The 17,160-nt window shown below is 41.0% G+C and overlaps 3 protein-coding genes across 6 annotated transcripts; 2 read left to right on the forward strand and 1 right to left on the reverse strand.

Moving 5' to 3' along the window:
• The first annotated feature begins 42 nt into the window (after positions 1-42).
• On the forward strand, positions 43-6,989 carry slc7a4 (solute carrier family 7 member 4). 2 transcript variants are annotated; one of them, XR_015065891.1, is made up of 7 exons: positions 43-127; positions 1,714-2,782; positions 3,291-3,997; positions 4,419-4,527; positions 5,228-5,437; positions 5,520-5,574; positions 6,564-6,989. XR_015065891.1 is itself a non-coding variant. In XM_085910292.1 (5 exons), the coding sequence occupies exons 2-5, from the start codon at positions 1,801-1,803 to the stop codon at positions 5,434-5,436; spliced, it is 2,007 nt and encodes a 668-aa protein (XP_085766418.1). In that variant the 5' UTR covers positions 43-127; positions 1,714-1,800; the 3' UTR covers positions 5,437-6,989. The 2 variants fall into 2 exon arrangements, 1 of the variants encoding a protein (XP_085766418.1); XM_085910292.1 differs by having other exon boundaries at positions 5,228-6,989.
• ccdc157 (coiled-coil domain containing 157) lies at positions 4,961-12,079 on the reverse strand. 3 transcript variants are annotated; one of them, XM_085910290.1, is made up of 11 exons: positions 11,780-12,079; positions 11,547-11,697; positions 10,826-11,468; positions 10,528-10,605; positions 10,061-10,230; positions 9,781-9,957; positions 9,514-9,682; positions 9,294-9,409; positions 8,502-8,611; positions 8,171-8,415; positions 4,961-5,550 (listed from the first exon to the last, which is right to left on the reverse strand). In XM_085910290.1, the coding sequence occupies exons 1-10, from the start codon at positions 12,019-12,021 to the stop codon at positions 8,184-8,186; spliced, it is 2,088 nt and encodes a 695-aa protein (XP_085766416.1). In that variant the 5' UTR covers positions 12,022-12,079; the 3' UTR covers positions 4,961-5,550; positions 8,171-8,183. The 3 variants fall into 3 exon arrangements, with proteins under 3 accessions (XP_085766416.1, XP_085766417.1, XP_085766415.1); XM_085910291.1 differs by lacking the exon at positions 4,961-5,550 and having other exon boundaries at positions 6,709-8,412; XM_085910289.1 differs by lacking the exon at positions 4,961-5,550 and having other exon boundaries at positions 6,709-8,415.
• Positions 12,080-12,264: 185 nt separating this feature from the next.
• sf3a1 (splicing factor 3a, subunit 1) lies at positions 12,265-17,091 on the forward strand. The gene is made up of 16 exons (XM_085910737.1): positions 12,265-12,567; positions 12,679-12,754; positions 13,277-13,383; positions 13,466-13,670; positions 13,765-14,016; positions 14,107-14,181; positions 14,266-14,416; positions 14,564-14,760; positions 14,874-14,985; positions 15,072-15,379; positions 15,471-15,719; positions 15,793-16,000; positions 16,071-16,225; positions 16,313-16,414; positions 16,510-16,581; positions 16,756-17,091. The coding sequence occupies exons 2-16, from the start codon at positions 12,710-12,712 to the stop codon at positions 16,855-16,857; spliced, it is 2,340 nt and encodes a 779-aa protein (XP_085766863.1). The 5' UTR covers positions 12,265-12,567; positions 12,679-12,709; the 3' UTR covers positions 16,858-17,091.
• The last annotated feature ends 69 nt before the right edge of the window (positions 17,092-17,160 follow it).

The raw sequence follows: 17,160 nt of genomic DNA on the forward strand, positions 1-17,160 counted from the left end.
CTTGGGCGGTGACTGGCCCTTTAAGGCGTACCTCAGGATGGTAGTCAGTCTTCCACGTTCGGGCGCACCACTCCTGCAACCTCCCACAGAATCTGATACCTGCGGACGGATGGGAAAATCGTACACGGTAAACAGGTTTTTATCATTATTGTTTTAAATTGCTTCCCACTTTGTTTGAAACTGCTCTTTAAGGTAGGCGGCATCTCACGAATTGCAGGACAGCTCATTTTCATCTCAGAGTAAGCTATACACCATAAGCAATCCGCTTTGCGTCCGTCTCCATCTTGTTGTGAATGATTAATTTTCCATCAAAACAGCGTTTTTGTTCTACGCTTAGTCATGGATAGGTGCGCCGATGTAGCATCTTGGTCGCGGTGATGACAAATGTCTGGCTGGCGTTTGAAAGTGAAGCATTACGTAATTATACTGTTGTCGCTCGATGCATTATGAAGCGCAATTTCTCCCCGCACTATCCGGATGCGTATAGAATCAGGTTGAACAGTTGCACTTAATACATGTGGTCAGAATATATGAGGAAATATTCTATTTATTATAGCATCTGATTATATGCAATGAGATGACGTGGCCTCCTTTTGCCATCGGTATCCACCACACTCATGTTTAATTTAGGCTCCAATAATATGCGATTGAAATTGTCTGCACGAGGTTTCAGTCTTATAATTTGACAATTAACTTTCAACGTCGGAGCGTGATAACTGGTTTCGCAAACCGTTCCATTAACCGCTCCAGCAAAAAAAAAAAATAATAATAAAGCCAAATATTTGTTCAGTTGGTTTTCAACTGAAGGGTTATTTGTATATAACGATGCAGAGAGAGCAATGACATTTTGTGGCTCTCTGTTGCTCTCGGTCTCCTTTTTGTCAGCCTGTTTAAACACGAGTATGCCAATTATATGAACTAAAAACAGGGGTTTTTCCCCTCGCAAGGTTGTATCTATCCCTCACTTTCTGATGCTCAAAACATAAGAATAGAGCGCTTTTATTCTTACTCTTATTCTTTATTATTATTATGATGATGATGATGATGAAGCAACAACAACTATGAAACAACAACTATCTCATGTGGATAGGGAGTGGATAATCTATGCAACAAGCCAGTCAAGCAGTGGTATACAAAGGTTGGTGAACCCCAGGCATCCACCTGAATGGGGGCATGCACAAAAGACAAAAAAAAAAAACCCCAAAATATTTTAATCTGATTGGCTACACTCCATTCATGTCAGAGTCCACACATTCAAAAAGATAAAGAATAACCAGCTTTCCCCACACATGCAGATTTTTGGTCTTGAAAATTTCTGAAGTTTGATTTCTAAGCTTATTGGGCCTGATCCATTTCAAACTGTATTATCAGAAATCACAAATACACTCTTAACACACCTCAGACCAAATGATATTCTTATCTCTTCCATCATTTTTTTCATTGCTCTTAATCACAACATATGTCAAAGGGCTTTACAAAGCCACAGTTGACAAATATTAACGACATCCCCTGAGTAAGAAAAAACTCAAACGCCCATTTGGGAAAAAGAAGAAACAATCGAGGATGACCGGGCTGCAAAAGATGCCCAGTGGGCAATTTGACGTATTGGACACTCTTATAAAACATAAGTCAGTCAGGCGTTTGGTGTCCTGGATTGGGAAGGGGCAAAATCAGTCAACATGTTTTTGATTGGGCTTGTGCTATGTCTTCCAGGTGAACTTCTTATGACTGTAATGGATCAAGTGTGACTCCTCCCTCGATTTTATTCCCCGCCTCGTTGGCCCAACAAACTCGGTAACTATGGCTACTTGTCAGCAAGGCTGCACACCAGCCGTACGTCTTTGTCAGAGGCTGAACCGACTCAAGACGCTCGATGACGACATGATGGCCACGTCACTGAAACGTTGCCTCTCCACCCTGGACTTGACTCTGTTAGGTGTGGGCGGCATGGTGGGCTCTGGCTTGTACGTCCTGACAGGCACAGTGGCCAAAGACATAGTCGGCCCTGCTGTCATTCTGTCTTTTGTTTTTGCAGGTTTTGCCTCTTTGTTAGCCGCTTTTTGCTACGCAGAATTTGGAGCACGCATTCCCAAAACAGGATCTGCATACATGTTTACATATGTCTCTGTGGGAGAGGTCTGGGCTTTTCTGATTGGTTGGAATGTGATCCTGGAGAATATGATTGGTGGTGCTGCTGTGGCACGGGCATGGAGTGGCTATTTGGACTCCATTTTTAACCACGCCATCCAGAACTTTACTGAAAGTCACATAATGCGATGGGACGTGCCCTTCCTTGCCCACTACCCTGACATACTTGCAGCCGGGATTCTATTGGTTGCCTCACTTTTTATTTCCTTTGGAGTTCAAGTGTCCTCCTACCTTAATCATATCTTTTCCACTCTCAGTATGTGTGTTATAGTTTTTATCCTAATCTTTGGATTTATGTTGGCGGAACCAGCAAACTGGAGCCAGAAGGAAGGAGGGTTTTCACCTTTTGGATGGTCTGGAATTTTGGCAGGCTCGGCCACATGCTTCTACGCATTTGTAGGTTTCGATGTGATCGCTTCTTCAAGTGAGGAGGCCAAGAATCCACAAAAGGCTATTCCCATCGCCACAGCAATTTCACTCGGACTGGCAGCAACGGCCTACATCCTGGTGTCCACGGTGCTTACATTAATGGTTCCCTGGCATACACTGGACCCCAACTCGGCTCTGGCGGATGCTTTTTTCCGCCGAGGTTACAGCTGGGCTGGAATTATTGTGGCAGTGGGTTCCATCTGTGGTGAGTGTGAAACTTGTGCCTCAGGTAACAGAGATGAGTGTGCACACGAATACAGTGGAACCTCAAAGAGTCAACCTCCAATATGTTTGAATTTATAATACGATTTTGCCAAACCACAGTCATCCAACTGGTATTGTCAAAGCGCTATTACCCTATTAGGCACCAATAGGCAGTTTTGCTCTCACTATTCTTTTATGAAGGTTCTAGCATGCTGTCAATTTTGCTTGCTTTGCTGCACGTAAAGGTTTAACTATAGAGGATTTTTTTTTTTTTTTTTTTAAAAGCAACACTTCAACAATATGTAAAAAGAACTCTACTTAGCACTGGCAAACTTGCAGAGAATGTGATGCTTGTTCGCCACATACATAATGTTGAGTTTAGCCACATATAACTAAGAAGCCAGGATGGAGACGTATCACTTTTTACATCAGTCAAGCCATTCTACTTTGGAGGTTCCACTGTGTTATTTCGTAATGCTTTACTAATGGGTCTCTCTTCTTTCCTCCAGCCATGAACACCGTGCTGCTCTGTAATCTTTTCTCCCTCCCTCGGATTGTGTACGCCATGGCAGAAGATGGGTTGTTCTTTAAATTTTTTGCACGTGTCAATCCTGTCACTAAAGTCCCCGTCAATGCTATTCTGGTTTTTGGTGTCCTCATGGCCATCCTGGCTCTCATCTTCGATCTGGAGGCTTTGGTTCAGTTCTTATCTATTGGAACCCTCCTAGCCTACACCTTTGTAGCAGCCAGCGTTATCGTCCTCCGCTTCCAGCCCGAGAAAAAACGCTCCAAAGAAACTTCATCCGCATCTCCAACTCTAACCGCTGAACCTTCCCCTGCCCCCTCAGAATGCCAGAACATATCAGAGGACAGTGGGGAGCTGAAACAGTATGAGTCCTTCTCTGACAAGCTCCAGTTGGTGGAGAGGCAGAAGACGAGAGAGCGTAGGGGTGTGGGGCAGCTGAAGGCCTATTGGGAACCATACCTGGGCCGGCTGCTGGGGAACTGCGAGCCAGGGGAGGTGGTGGCCATCTGTGTACTGGGTTTGTTGGTGACCTCAGTGTCCTTTTGTGGCGTACTTGTATTTGGCGTCACGGAGCTGCAACTTCCAAGATGGAGCTACATCATCCTGCTGGTGATTTTTAGTCTCGCTTATGTTCTCTGCCTGGCAATCATATGGCTTCATGAGCCACAAGCAAACACCAAAACATTCCAGGTAAGCGCTTTGAGTCATCAAACACAATCATTGATCACCTCCATGCTGTTTGTACTTTGTCAATCCTGGGTATCTCAAAATGTCACTGTGCGCTTCCTTTTTTTCTTTATCGTGTCAGATATCATTTAGACAGACATGCGGACTTTAGCTTTTGACAGCTTAGGCTTTGCAGTTTTTTGTCATAGCAGTCCCTTGCTCACTAATCAACAAATTTAAGCAGTGGGGTTTTTTTTCTTCAAGTGGTCTCTCTTCTTTCATAACATGTGACTGTCATAGTAACAGAATATAAATGCATTTTTTAACTTTACTCTTAAAAAGCACCCTCAGTTACCGGTAAATGTTAGCTTTATTTTTCAAAAGCAATATATGTCTTCGTTAAGTTGCGCGCGTGTGTGTGTGTTGTTGTTTTTTTTTTTTGTAGGTACCTCTGGTTCCACTTACTCCAGGCGTCAGTATTCTCATTAATGTATTCCTTATGATGAAGCTCAGCCCCCTAACCTGGATTAGGTTCACTATCTGGATTGCTGTAGGTAAGAGGATCCTATTTTTATTAATTTTTTTCAGTAGTCTTCAGGTCAGAATTCGAAGTGGCATTCTAAATAATGCTTCAATTTTTTTTTGTCATAAAATATTCTATTTTCTTGTCAGCCAGATACAGCCCTATTTCACATACACTGAACTACGACACTAACTAAAACTATCCCCAGGTGTTTCACCATTCACGTTTAACAGATCTTCAAACTTTCATGATGTTAACAGATTCATGGTGCCCCAAATTTTCTGAACTTGTCAGTATTCTGGTAAGCACAATTCTCAGGGATTTGTTAGAATACACTTGCTAATTTTCACAGCGTGCACTAGTTTTATCCGCCGCTTGTCCCTAATATAGTTGCAAGTGATTTCCAAAGTGGTTACAGCAAAGTTTAAAAAATTGAAACTTACTTCAAAAAGATTCCTGATCTAAATGACACCCCTCCATTTTTTTTCCAATTGACAATAAGCGACTTGTTGTTTTTATATGTTTATAATGTTATTTTTTTTAACCCCCCTCAAAAAAACACTTTTTCCCATTGACAATAAGACCCATATTTTGTCAAAAATTTAACTATTATTTCAATTTGGCCAACACTCAACTCAACACCATTTTTATGTACAGTTATCCACCACTTCCTCCATTTTTTTTTTTTACCTCCTCCTCTGATTTGAAATGTTCATGCTGTGTCTCTGTAGGTCTCCTCGTGTATTTTGGCTATGGAATTTGGCACAGTAAAGAGGGAATGAGAGAGCTGCAGCCCAAAGACATGGCTGCCCGCTATGTTGTGCTCCCCAGCGGTAGCCTGGTAGAAACCGTGGAGTCTATCCAGCCCGAGCAAGCGGATGCCTCAGCGCCATGCGTTAACCCGACGTTGACAACTGAGGAGTTTGCTGGAAGAAGATGATGTGTGACCGAATTTAATGATTACACCTACCTGCCTGGTTTCTGATATCTTCTTTATCCTCATCGTTGCTTTTTACATCGCAGACTGGCTTGTTTGCTTTTTGTAAGCATCACTCTGCAAGTATAAGCACACCAAAGGGTAAGATATGCATCCTCTGTCTTGTTCTGAAGCATATTTGTATTTCTTGTCATACTCAAATACAAAGTTGAGACCATTTTTAGTCAAATATAGCTCATCAAATATATGGAAAATCACAAGAGGCTGAAAGTTATATACTGTACGGTGCTTTTTTTTCCCCCTTGTGACAGGCTTTGTTTAGATAAAGGCTTTTCTTTGTTATTTTCGAATGGACCTTTAACTTTAACAGCAAACCAAAAATGTCAAGACACCTAGTTAACATAATCAGACGTTCCATTATGCGTTGTATTTTTTTCTGTAGTCCATCGGAGAAATGATTGTTCTAAATTATTGTTTTTCATAACCTCTTCGCAAGCCTCCACTGTCACAGACTTAAGAGAATGTGGATCTCTTAGCACACTTCTCATTATGGTACAGCTCAACTGCCCTGTCCTGAATGTAATTGATTCTCACTTTTTCATTTCTTACACTGCATTATGTTCTTATTTATTTTCAACAATTGTGTGTGGTTGTTTTTTTTTTAAGTTTTGTGTATCTGCGACAGTGATTTTTTTTTATGCATGGGAAACATGAACACACGCTTTAAACTGAAAGAGTTCATTCCTTCATCTAATCTCCTGAATCTCATGACCCCGTTCTCTCTTGTGTCACAATTAGTTTTTCCCTTCATGCACTGTTGAGCAGCAATCCTTTCCTATGTCACGAGAGCATAAACATAGATGTCAAAGCTTATAGTCAAGACATTTTAGCACAAAGTTAAAATCTTTCAGGATTTTTTTTTTCCCCAGACTCTGGTTATCTTTAAATGCGTTTCATCTGTGCAAGGCCTGCTTATTCCCAGATTTGGGGGTGTCACCAGTCTGACCTTGCAGAAGATAACATATCGCCTAATATGCTGTTGGCTATCTGTACATTCCCACAGTCTGCACTTGTGCAGACTGACAAGTATCTAATGTTAATATGTTTATTTTCATTTCATGTCTGCATAGGAAACCAATGGCCTTACGCATGTCAATCAAGATGATGGATTTATGAAGTGGTTAATAAAGATATAAAGGTATAAAGTTCTTTCTATTCTCAAATAAGATTGCATACCACATCATACACATTGTAATTTATTATTACAATGTGTAAAACCAAATGCAGACCCGGAACAGAATGTAAAAGGTGAAGCATTAGAAAAAATTGTGAGGACCCAGAGAATTTGAAAGATTTTGCACACTATTTATAAAGGAACTATACTATTTATTTATTATTAATTTTTTTTTTGTGAGGGGGGACTTGGGGTGCACAGATATTATTTTCCTATTTTCCTAACTACTATTATGATTTTCCTGCATGTCACAGTCTCAATTTCTTGGTTCTGTCTATATGAAAGTGTTGTGTTACGTACTGTATAGAAAATAAATGTTTTGAAGCAGTATTTGGACAAATCTACATTTTGTACCGTTTCTGATATATTCGATTCAGGTCTTATGATTTATCTTTACACATATCAGGGACATGTCAATTTTTACATTATTACAACAAAAACTACACACACAGGTACACACAGAATCGAACAAGAATATTTTTCTATATAGCAACTTGCTGCAACAATTTCCACTGTATTAATGATCCTTGACTTAAATTCGGTGTTATTTATGAGATTTTCCTACTGACATTTCAAGACTCACTTTTCATTCAAATGTCTGAATGACTTCATTACTGTGATTCAATCACAGACCTTTGGCATCAAGTGAAAAAGCTTAAGACTTTGAATTACACGCCTGATGACACAACTATATAGCTGTGACAATGTCAGGGATTAACTCAAAGGTCATGAGCTGTCCTTTAGGTAATTGGAACAATACGTGGTCTACTTGTGTTGCAACGATAGACTTCCCGTCATATTAATCAGGTGTTTAAAAATGCTAATAAACATTTTAAGCACTCTTAGTCTGAGGGGATGTGACCCCTTGATAGAAAATCTACTTGACTCACAATATGCAATAAATGAGAGATTTTTTATCTCTGTCACTGGTTACTTAAATAAATGACCAAAATAACTTGACAGTAAAAGAGAGCAACTGTGTATTCTACACAGTATGAAACCTCTGAGTACTTTCGTTGCCATGGAAATTCATTTGTCTTTTTAAAATCAGTGCCATAATTAAACAACAAAGCACATCTGGAGCACATTGAGTGGCATACAAGCCACACACTCCTGATATGTTGGAGATATTATTGGATATCCTTTATAGTTTTTTTTTCTCTGTTGTTCGGTTATTTATAGGCTCAGCTCTGTGAAAACACGTGAGTAATTATTCATGTTCACTCTGTTCCGTACCACTTGTCCAACTGACTTTAAAATGCCAGTGCATGGATGTTCAACTATATTTACATGTTATAAAATACGTTTTTTTTAAAATATATACACTTTTACAATTCAATTTGACATTCACAACAGAAGTGATGACAATCAGATGCTCATGGGTTCTTGCATTTGAGAGCATCTCTCCAGCAACCAGTCCTAATCATCCATACAATCCCAATAATATTTTACAGGCAAATATTCACAAAATGTTGAAAAATGACTGGAGCGCTTGATACAAACCAAAGTCAACGATTCATTTTTTCCTCTGTTTTAAGCTTCTGTTTTGAGTTAAGGCTGAGCTTTTGGGTGTGTTTCGTCTCTGAGTTATAGCAGCAGTGGAACTGATGTTGGGGTGAAGGGCTTGAATAAAAATGCTGGGGGATGATAAGGGTGACAAACAATCTGCTGCCCTCGATGACATGCAACCGCGTCTGTCGCCTCTGTCACTGTTACCCAACCACGGTGCCCTGTAGTTCTGCCTGCTGCTGGAACAAAGAAATAAAGCAATGTTAGAAACCGAAAAATATATGATTGATCATTTATAAACATTGCTGGGATGAGTTATACTCACAATGGACTCCTCTGCATCTGTGTCAGGTAGCCCATATGTTCGACTGGTGGGCTGGCTGGAGAGGAGCTATTGATTTGCAGAGGTGAGCTTTCCTGTTGATTAGGTGTGCTCTGCGGATTACAACAAACTGGCATTAGAACACCGGATTTCCATTAGCATCAACAAGGCATGGCACCAACGCAGACATGAACATTCTAATTGCATGTGAACGGACCAAGGATAACCAGAAACGAGTGATCCCAGTGTTATCTGGACAAAGCGGAGGAAAGTAGCAGCTCTTGGATAGTCATCACTTGAGTTAACGTGATTTTGAAAAATATTATAACTCTGATTTATCATGAATGCCACATTCTTTGAGTGTGAAGGTAGACAGCGTACTCGGTGTGATGTGCTTACTGTGTACGAAGTGTGTGCATGAGGGAGAGGGAGAGGGAGAGAGAGAGAGAGAGAGAGAGAGAGAGAGAGAGAGAGAGAGAGAGAGAGAGAGAGAGAGAGAGAGAGAGAGAGAGAGAGAGAGAGAGAGAGAGAGAGAGAGAGAGAGGGGGGAGGCTGTGATAGTTGATTTGAAAATTGCATTCTATAACATCTCAATGCTGGTTTAGTTTTATTGTTCAGTCCTAGTAGTTAATATTTCTCAGTTTATTCATGTTATTGAAATCGTAATTAATTATACACATTTAAGAGTAAAAGTGCAATCTAAATATGGTGGTTCATTCTTGGTGGATATCTGCACTCTTTGCCATTCTTTCTTTCGTGTATTAGTCCTACTTTGACAGCATTATGCTGGGTTACCTTCCTTAACTTCACAAGACTACCATGAAGGGTTGCGTTCTCCTTCTCCAGCACACCAATGCGAATGTAGTTTGCCTCCAACTGCTGCTCCATATCCAATAGCACATTGCCCGTACCTTGAAAAGATTCCAAGAATCAAAAAAATACTAAAAGGAATATTCATAATTAACACATTTTCCAATCCTGCATATGCAGATGTAATAATGACAAAAGTGTGTACTCTTTGGTTGGGCATGCGCCAGGGGGTTGAGTTCTGGGAAAGCCACCAACAACCTCTCCTTCTCTTTGAACGATTTGACACTTTCCTTGAGCTCAGCCACACTGCCCTGGAAATGCTCTATTTGTATCTGTAGTGTCTGCTTCTCACTCTGTAGCTGTGTACAATGGTCCTGTTAGGAAATTAATACCAAATAGTGGTCGTACTGAAAAATCTGTGGCACAAATAGGTGAAAGGAAGGAACGAACGGGTTGAGAATCATTCAAATACCTGTTGTGACGTGAGCTGTGCTCGCAGATTTTCATTCTGCTGTGAAACCTGCTGCAACTGATTGTGGAGGTTAAGCTCTCTTTCCTCTCGCTCTCCCAACTGTTTCTGCAACTCCTCACACTCTTCATCGAGAGCCTCCACTCTCTGTAGCAAAGACTTTTGCTTTTTTTCCATTGACTGTTCACAGAATGGGAGCGGCACGAAAAAAACGATTTGAGTTATCGTTGTTCTGAAGTCCTGGAAACCAAACCAAAGTGCTACGTGAGACTGCCCGCCGTACCTCCTGGTGAAGACATGCACTGTGATATTTGGCCTCCTCTTTTTCGAGAAGTAGATGAGCCTCGCAGAGCTGACTTTCAAACTGCTCGATCCTCTCTTGAAGTTTAGAACATGTCTCTTCCTTGATGTGCAGGGTTTTCAGTTTATCCAGCGATTCATTCCTTTCACATTCTAAAAAAAAAATAATAATAATAAGACCACACTGGATGGACTATAAAATATATGTCCTTCCCTCTATTTTTTTAAACTGATTGATTTCATTGGGGTCATGAATGAGCTTCAGTCCATCGAAATATCAAAAATAAATATTCCCAAAAACATTCACACCTATGGACAATTTCAAATCAATCCTCATTTGACCCGACATACATGCAACTGAAAAAACCCACACAAGCAACTGTAGAACATGCAAGTTTGCCACAGAAGGATACAATTTTAATCGACAACATGATTAGATATAGTTCTTACCAAGATCTTGCAACCTATCATTTTGTGTAGCTACTTCTTCCGTCAGACCAGAATAACTCTTCTTCAGGGATTCATATTCTGTCAGAAAGTAAATTGCCTACATTAAACACAATGAATTTTTTTTGCATCCCTCATATGAGTGGCGTTCAAATCCTGTTCTCAAGGGGTGCTGCTCTGCACGTTTTAGATTTTGCCCCTCCTGTTTCAAATCATTAGCATCATGATTAAGCTTATTTGGAGCTTGCTGATGAAGTGATCATTTGGTTCATGCATGTTAGAGCAGTTGTTGCCAACTCACCTCTCTTGAGTTGTCGATACTCGTCTGAAAGTCTATGTTCAGTTTCTTTCATGATTGTTTGTGCCTTCTGTGATGCCATTTCCAACTGAAGATTTATGGATTTCTGTTTTTCTACTTCTTCCTGTAGTTCTTTCTGTGCACGTTCCATCTCGGCCCTAATTTTGTCTCGATCGGCTTCTGCTGCTGTTAGTTTCATTTTAAGAGGCTCGACTGTATCCCGCACATCTTGTATATGCTTTGTCAGTCGCCGCATATCTCTGAGCTGCTCACTGGCCCACTGTGCTACATCACCCACTGCCATTTGTCCCACAGTGTCCTGCACAGTATCTAATAGTGGGAGTAAAGAAGAGGGCAATCCCTCACCCTGAAGCAGTTCTGCCAGCACATTGCCTGTTCTTCTGATAGCAGACTGTGCTTGAGGACACACATCACAGAAAGCAGAGGGTGATTCATTTGTTTGGCATCCGACATTGTGTGTGTCAATTTTGGGATTATATGGGAGGATGTGAGTGTCACTGAGGGGATCATCATAATATGGCAAAAAAACGGTGCTTGTTGAACGTGAAATGTCATGTGCACACGTTGAAGGTAAACCATCATCACAACTGGACATCACTGTTTCTAGCTTGCTTTCCTTGCACATCTGGGGAAGACAAAAAAAAACAATACATTAAATACATGGAGATTTGGATCAATTCTGATAGTTTAAAAATGCATCAACCTTCATGTTGGCAAACTGAAGTAAGTCGCGCCAGTATTTTTTAACAACAAGTCCAATTGACATGCAGCCTTTCTGATCAGTTTGTTGATTCTTCTTGTTGCTGCTCAGTTCATCAACGTAAGCATCAGATGCTTGGAGAAGAAGCAGTAGTCTTGTTTGATGAGAAGAAGAAGATGTTGTGTTGTAGGTTACATTTGTAAAAACATCTGAACGTGCTGTAAACATTGACTTACCTGTCTATTACTAATTCCAGCAAAACAATATGGACGTGCTGGTTAAATTCATCCTCTCCGTTCACAAAATTGTAATGCTCCAGATCCAAATCTAGATTACAGGCGAGTTTATCCGGGAATTTCCACGAATAAACATGCAGCGGGCCGGTTACGGAAAAGACGTCCACAATTGCACACTGAATATCGGTGAGATCTTTCTGGAGACTTTCTATACAGCCCTGGCTACCAAGAGACTGACACATTTTTAACAAACACAAGTTGTTTCAAGTGCAGTCGGTGAAATGGGAGTTGATTGTTAGTTTGTAGTGTCCGTGGCAACTAGTGTTGGCTCGTGAGTGAACGATTCGTTCAAAAGAACGAATTATTTCAGTGAACGAGAGTGGACTTCAACCAGTAGGTGTCGGTAATGCCCATTGAAGCTGGTGTCATCTCGCCGTCAAACAAAACGAAGAAGAAAATGACGAGTTACTGACGTAATTTCCCGTTCACGAACGTCAGTGACCTAACTTCCCGTTCACGACCAGGTGCGAGGCTGTTGCCAACAGATCAAGTGTGTAGGTGTTATATTATAGAAAGAAATGTGTGAATTACCCGAGCCAATATTATATATAATAACGTTTGAACGAATCTTCTGAGTGAACTGATTCTAAGGATTCAGTTCACCCAAAAGAACTGGAATTCACTAGTGGCAACCTGGCAGCGCGGACTCCAAGTTCCAAGATGCTTTACGGCAAGTGCCCGGAAGTAACACGCCGCCATTGATTTGCAGCTAGCAAGAGGACCACGCAGTAGGTTTTCAACTACAACATTGGTTTTAATGTTTAGTTATGACTCACTTGATTACACTGTGAAATCGTACGTGTACTTAAAAATTTGCACGATCTTAATGTGTTTCTTAGGTGACTTTTTGGTCAATAAAAAGTCCTCGTCATGCCGCCTGGCCCAGTTCAAATTGTCCAGCCGGAGCTCAACAAGGTATTAGCCGACGTTAGCAATCGACCGAAGCTACAGTTAATGTTTAAAGAATATGGTTGTACTTTAATATCGGTAAGCATTACTATATAGTCCATAATTAGTCCAAGTACATCAACATTAAGAATTTAGTCATTTGTTTTGCCTTTACGTATGGTAACATTTTATGGTACCCGTATTGTGTCTCATTCGCTGAGTAGCGGGATTAACGATTTTATCCTCCATTCTTTGCAATTAATGTTCAGTATCTTAAACTAAGTGTAATATATATATATATATATATATATATATATATATATATATATATATATATATATATATATATATATATATATATATATATATTAAAAAATGCATACCGTCACTGGCTGCTCCAGTGGGTAGACTTGGACGTAATGTATTGCGCACTATAATAGTGACCTGCATCGTCGAGTTTATCGTAATACATTGCCATTCCTGTAATGTAAAGCAAATCGTATCTCATTGTTCATTTCAATTAGTTACAACTAGACATCTGCTATACAGGTTGATGCTCCTGAAGAAACCCCTGCAACCAAGCCTATTGTTGGTATTATCTACCCACCACCGGAGGTCCGAAACATTGTTGACAAAACAGCCAGCTTTGTTGCCAGGTTGGTTTCTAATAACAAGTGAAATGTACTGATGTTGTTCACATCTGGATTGTAGTGTTCATCGTAATACTTACATTTTCAGGAATGGGCCTGAATTTGAAGCAAGAATCCGTCAGAACGAGATCAACAATCCCAAATTCAATTTCCTCAATCCAAATGACCCATACCATGCTTATTACCGACACAAGGTCAATGAGTTCAAGGAGGGTAAAGCTGTGGAACCATCAGCAGCTGTGCCAAAGGTTATGCTGCAGACAATGCAGCAGACCCAGCAACTTCCTCAGAAAGTATGGCCATTTGATGTTTCTCTGTGGCTTTTTTTACTACTTTTCCTAGTCAAGATTTCAATAATATTAATTTCTCTATTGTGATTGTCCAAAGGTGCAGGTGATCCAGGAAGCTATCATTCCAAAAGAGCCACCTCCTGAGTTTGAGTTCATTGCCGATCCTCCATCAATTGCTGCATTCGATTTGGATGTTGTCAAGCTCACTGCACAGTTTGTTGCTCGCAATGGCCGTCAGTTCTTGACTCAGCTCATGCAGAAAGAACAGAGAAACTACCAATTTGACTTTCTACGCCCGCAACACAGTCTCTTCAACTACTTCACCAAATTAGTTGAGCAGTATACCAAGGTGAACAAAGGTGTTCTTTTCCCAACATGTATTTATATTGTCTATTGTTTTTGTGCTGAATTAATTGGTCTTTGTTTCCGTTACATGTAGATTTTAATTCCTCCCAAAGGCCTGCTGGTAAAGCTGAAGAAAGAGTCTGAGAATCCAAAAGACGTTATGGACCAGGTAAACTTTTTTTTTTTTGTTACTCGACTTATTTGACAGACTGTCGTCAGTTTAAATAAACTTTTCGAATTATAAAACCATCAGGTGAGGTACCGCGTTGAGTGGGCAAAGTACCAGGAGCGTGAAAGAAAGAAGGAAGAAGAGGAAAGGGAGAAGGAACGAGTGGCGTATGCGCAAATCGACTGGCATGATTTTGTTGTGGTGGAGACGGTGGATTTCCAGCCCAACGAGCAAGGTAATACCGACAGTGTCGTTACCTCTGACTAGTGTCATATTAATGAATAATGATGCATCCAAAACATCCCCATAGCTTGAAAAGACGACTCAAGGATGAACAGATAAACTTTGAATCACATCCAAAAATGTTATTCATGATTTCTAGGCCACTTCCCCCCACCCACAACCCCTGAGGAGCTCGGTGCCCGCATCTTAATCCAAGAGCGTTATGAGAAGTATGGCGAGAGTGAGGAGGTAGAAATGGACGTCGAAAGTGATGATGAGAATGATGAGCGAGAGGTGCGGCATGCTGGCCATGCTGCGCAACCTGATCAAGACACACAGGTCCAGGACATGGATGAGGTAAGTCAATGCTGAAAGAAGTTTGGTGTGCCCCAAAAACTGCTAAATGCAAAATATTATTTATTATATATTTTAAACAGAACATGAAAAATATTGCCACCCTTGTATTCTAGGGATCTGATGATGAGGATGAAGGCATAAAAGCGCCTCCCAGCAACCCAATGCCACCCCCACTTCCCCCGACTCCAGACCAAGTTATCATTCGTAAAGACTATGATCCAAAAGGTAAAGAACCACCTCTTTTTAGATTGCGCTAATCTCGTATGTCACCATTTCCAGTGTGTGACAATCTGATACCATTGTTTCATCAGCTTCCAAAGCTCCAGCACCAGTTGCGGTTTCAGATGAGTATCTCATCTCGCCTATTACTGGTGAGAAGATCCCAGCCAGTAAAATACCAGAGCACATGCGCATCGGTCTGCTGGATCCCCGCTGGCTGGAGCAAAGGGACCGCAGCATCAGAGACAGGCAGACTGAAGATGAAGTTTATGCTCCTGGTATGGACATCGATAGCAGCTTGAAGCAACTGGCCGAGAGGCGTACTGATATCTTTGGTGTGGAGGAGACGGCCATTGGTAAGAAAATCGGGGAAGAAGAAATCCAGAAGCCTGAGGAAAAGGTAGGCGCAGATATGCTGATGAATTTGAAAGCATTCATATTTGTTTCTTTTGACCTTTTCCCTCAACTAATTTGGGGTCCGCTCTCTTCAGGTGACCTGGGATGGCCACTCTGGAAGCATGGCGCGCACCCAGCAAGCAGCTCAAGCTAATATCACCCTTCAAGAGCAGATTGAAGCGATTCACAAGGCCAAAGGGCTGGTAGGAGAGGATGACAATAAAGAGAAGATTGGTCCAAGCAAACCCAGTGACACTCACCACATGCCTCCGATGCCATCATCTGCACCCATTCTGCCCAAACCAAGCCCTTCTGTCTCGGCCATTTCTCGCCCGCCCACTACAGTCAGTTGTGTCCACAAAAAGATGTGTCGGGTATGTTGTTGCTTGAGCCACAGTTTAATGTGCTTGTTTCCAGGTGGGCCCTCCAGTCCGCACCACTCTTCTGTCAGCCATGCCTGTAATTCCAAGGCCGCCCGTGTCTCCTGTTGTACGCCTGGGTCCAGGACAAGTTTTAACCTCAATGCCTCCGATGATTCCCGGTCCTCGCATCAATGTGGTTCCCATGCCACCATCTGGACCTCACATGATGGCTCCCAGACCGCCTCCCATGGTGGTTCCAGCTGGTAAGCTTCATTTCTCTCCATTACTTCTTGTTACGCTGTTTAAACTAATTTTCTCATCGTTGCAATCTAGCATTTGTTCCTGCTCCTCCTATACCACAACCTCCAAATATTGTTCCTGCACCGCCATCACATCCTCCGATGCCTCACGACGATGAGCCAATGAGCAAGAAGATGAAGACCGAGGACAATCTTATTCCAGAGGATGAATTTATTCGCAGAAACAAGGTCAGCAATACCACGTTGCAATAATAATTACAATTTTATCTCAATTTCTGACTTTTGTTCATGTTCCTTTTGTTGTTTTCCCTCAAGGGGCCCGTGGCAGTTAAAATCCATGTCCCCAACATGCAGGACAAGACCGAATGGAAGCTCAGTGGCCAAGTGCTCAATTTCACTGTTCCACTCACTGACCAGGTAATCAGTGCAATCTTGGTTCTTTTTATTTTGTGCAAAAGATATCCTCTTGAAACTTGCGTAATGGATGTTTTATAAAAAAAAAAAATTCTCAGGTTTCTGTTATCAAGATGAAAATCCATGAAGCCACAGGCATGCCGGCAGGAAAGCAGAAATTACAATATGAGGTAAATTTACTCTTGACATTTGGCATAAGCTAAATCATTTAGTAAAAAATTCCAAACAAAGCTAGCTTTGATCAGTCACTTGTAAACGGGCACTGGTGATAATTTAAGCATCATCCAAATTCACCCAAATATAAATGTGCACGTATGGGTAATGGACATCTGTACTTTTTTTAGGGCATATTCATCAAAGACTCCAACTCTATGGCTTATTACAACATGACCACTGGGTCCATCATTCACTTGGCATTGAAGGAGAGAGGTGGAAGAAAGAAGTGAAGCTCTTGAAACAAGCATGATTTTTGTATCAGATATTCAAGTTGGATGTTTTATCTTATTTTGTCACAATTAAGTTTTGTCATTTTTCTTCTTTGTAATTGTACTTGTATTTAGAATTCTACATACTGTAGCCTGTTTACGCTTGTAATGTGATCTGACTTTTGGTATTTCAGTGCCTGTTTTAAATCGTTGACCCATTTACTTCATGGTGAGTTTCCATCGAATAAAGATACAAAAAAAAATGTCTGTGAATTATTTATTTATTGAAAATGAATACAAATGGACCACAAAACACACACGCAC

This window comes from Syngnathus leptorhynchus, chromosome 4 (genome assembly GCF_054491065.1).
Source record: "Syngnathus leptorhynchus isolate UIUO chromosome 4, UIUO_Slep, whole genome shotgun sequence".
Taxonomy (NCBI): domain Eukaryota; kingdom Metazoa; phylum Chordata; class Actinopteri; order Syngnathiformes; family Syngnathidae; genus Syngnathus; species Syngnathus leptorhynchus.

What these genes read in the sequence shown, in the direction of transcription:
- slc7a4 (XM_085910292.1), top strand. Translation starts at nt 1,801, where the DNA reads ATGGCTACTTGTCAGCAAGGCTGCACACCAGCCGTACGTCTTTGTCAG. An exon ending in CAAACACCAAAACATTCCAG is followed by an intron (nt 3,998 to 4,418) that starts GTAAGCGCTTTG and finishes TTTTTTTTGTAG; the next exon opens with GTACCTCTGGTTCCACTTAC. An exon ending in CACTATCTGGATTGCTGTAG is followed by an intron (nt 4,528 to 5,227) that starts GTAAGAGGATCC and finishes GTGTCTCTGTAG; the next exon opens with GTCTCCTCGTGTATTTTGGC.
- ccdc157 (XM_085910290.1), bottom strand. Translation starts at nt 12,021, where the DNA reads ATGTGTCAGTCTCTTGGTAGCCAGGGCTGTATAGAAAGTCTCCAGAAA. An exon ending in TGATAGGTTGCAAGATCTTG is followed by an intron (nt 10,231 to 10,527) that starts GTAAGAACTATA and finishes TTTTTTTTTTAG; the next exon opens with AATGTGAAAGGAATGAATCG. An exon ending in GGCGCATGCCCAACCAAAGA is followed by an intron (nt 9,410 to 9,513) that starts GTACACACTTTT and finishes AATCTTTTCAAG; the next exon opens with GTACGGGCAATGTGCTATTG.
- sf3a1 (XM_085910737.1), top strand. Translation starts at nt 12,710, where the DNA reads ATGCCGCCTGGCCCAGTTCAAATTGTCCAGCCGGAGCTCAACAAG. An exon ending in AGGTCCAGGACATGGATGAG is followed by an intron (nt 14,761 to 14,873) that starts GTAAGTCAATGC and finishes CTTGTATTCTAG; the next exon opens with GGATCTGATGATGAGGATGA. An exon ending in TAAAGACTATGATCCAAAAG is followed by an intron (nt 14,986 to 15,071) that starts GTAAAGAACCAC and finishes TTGTTTCATCAG; the next exon opens with CTTCCAAAGCTCCAGCACCA.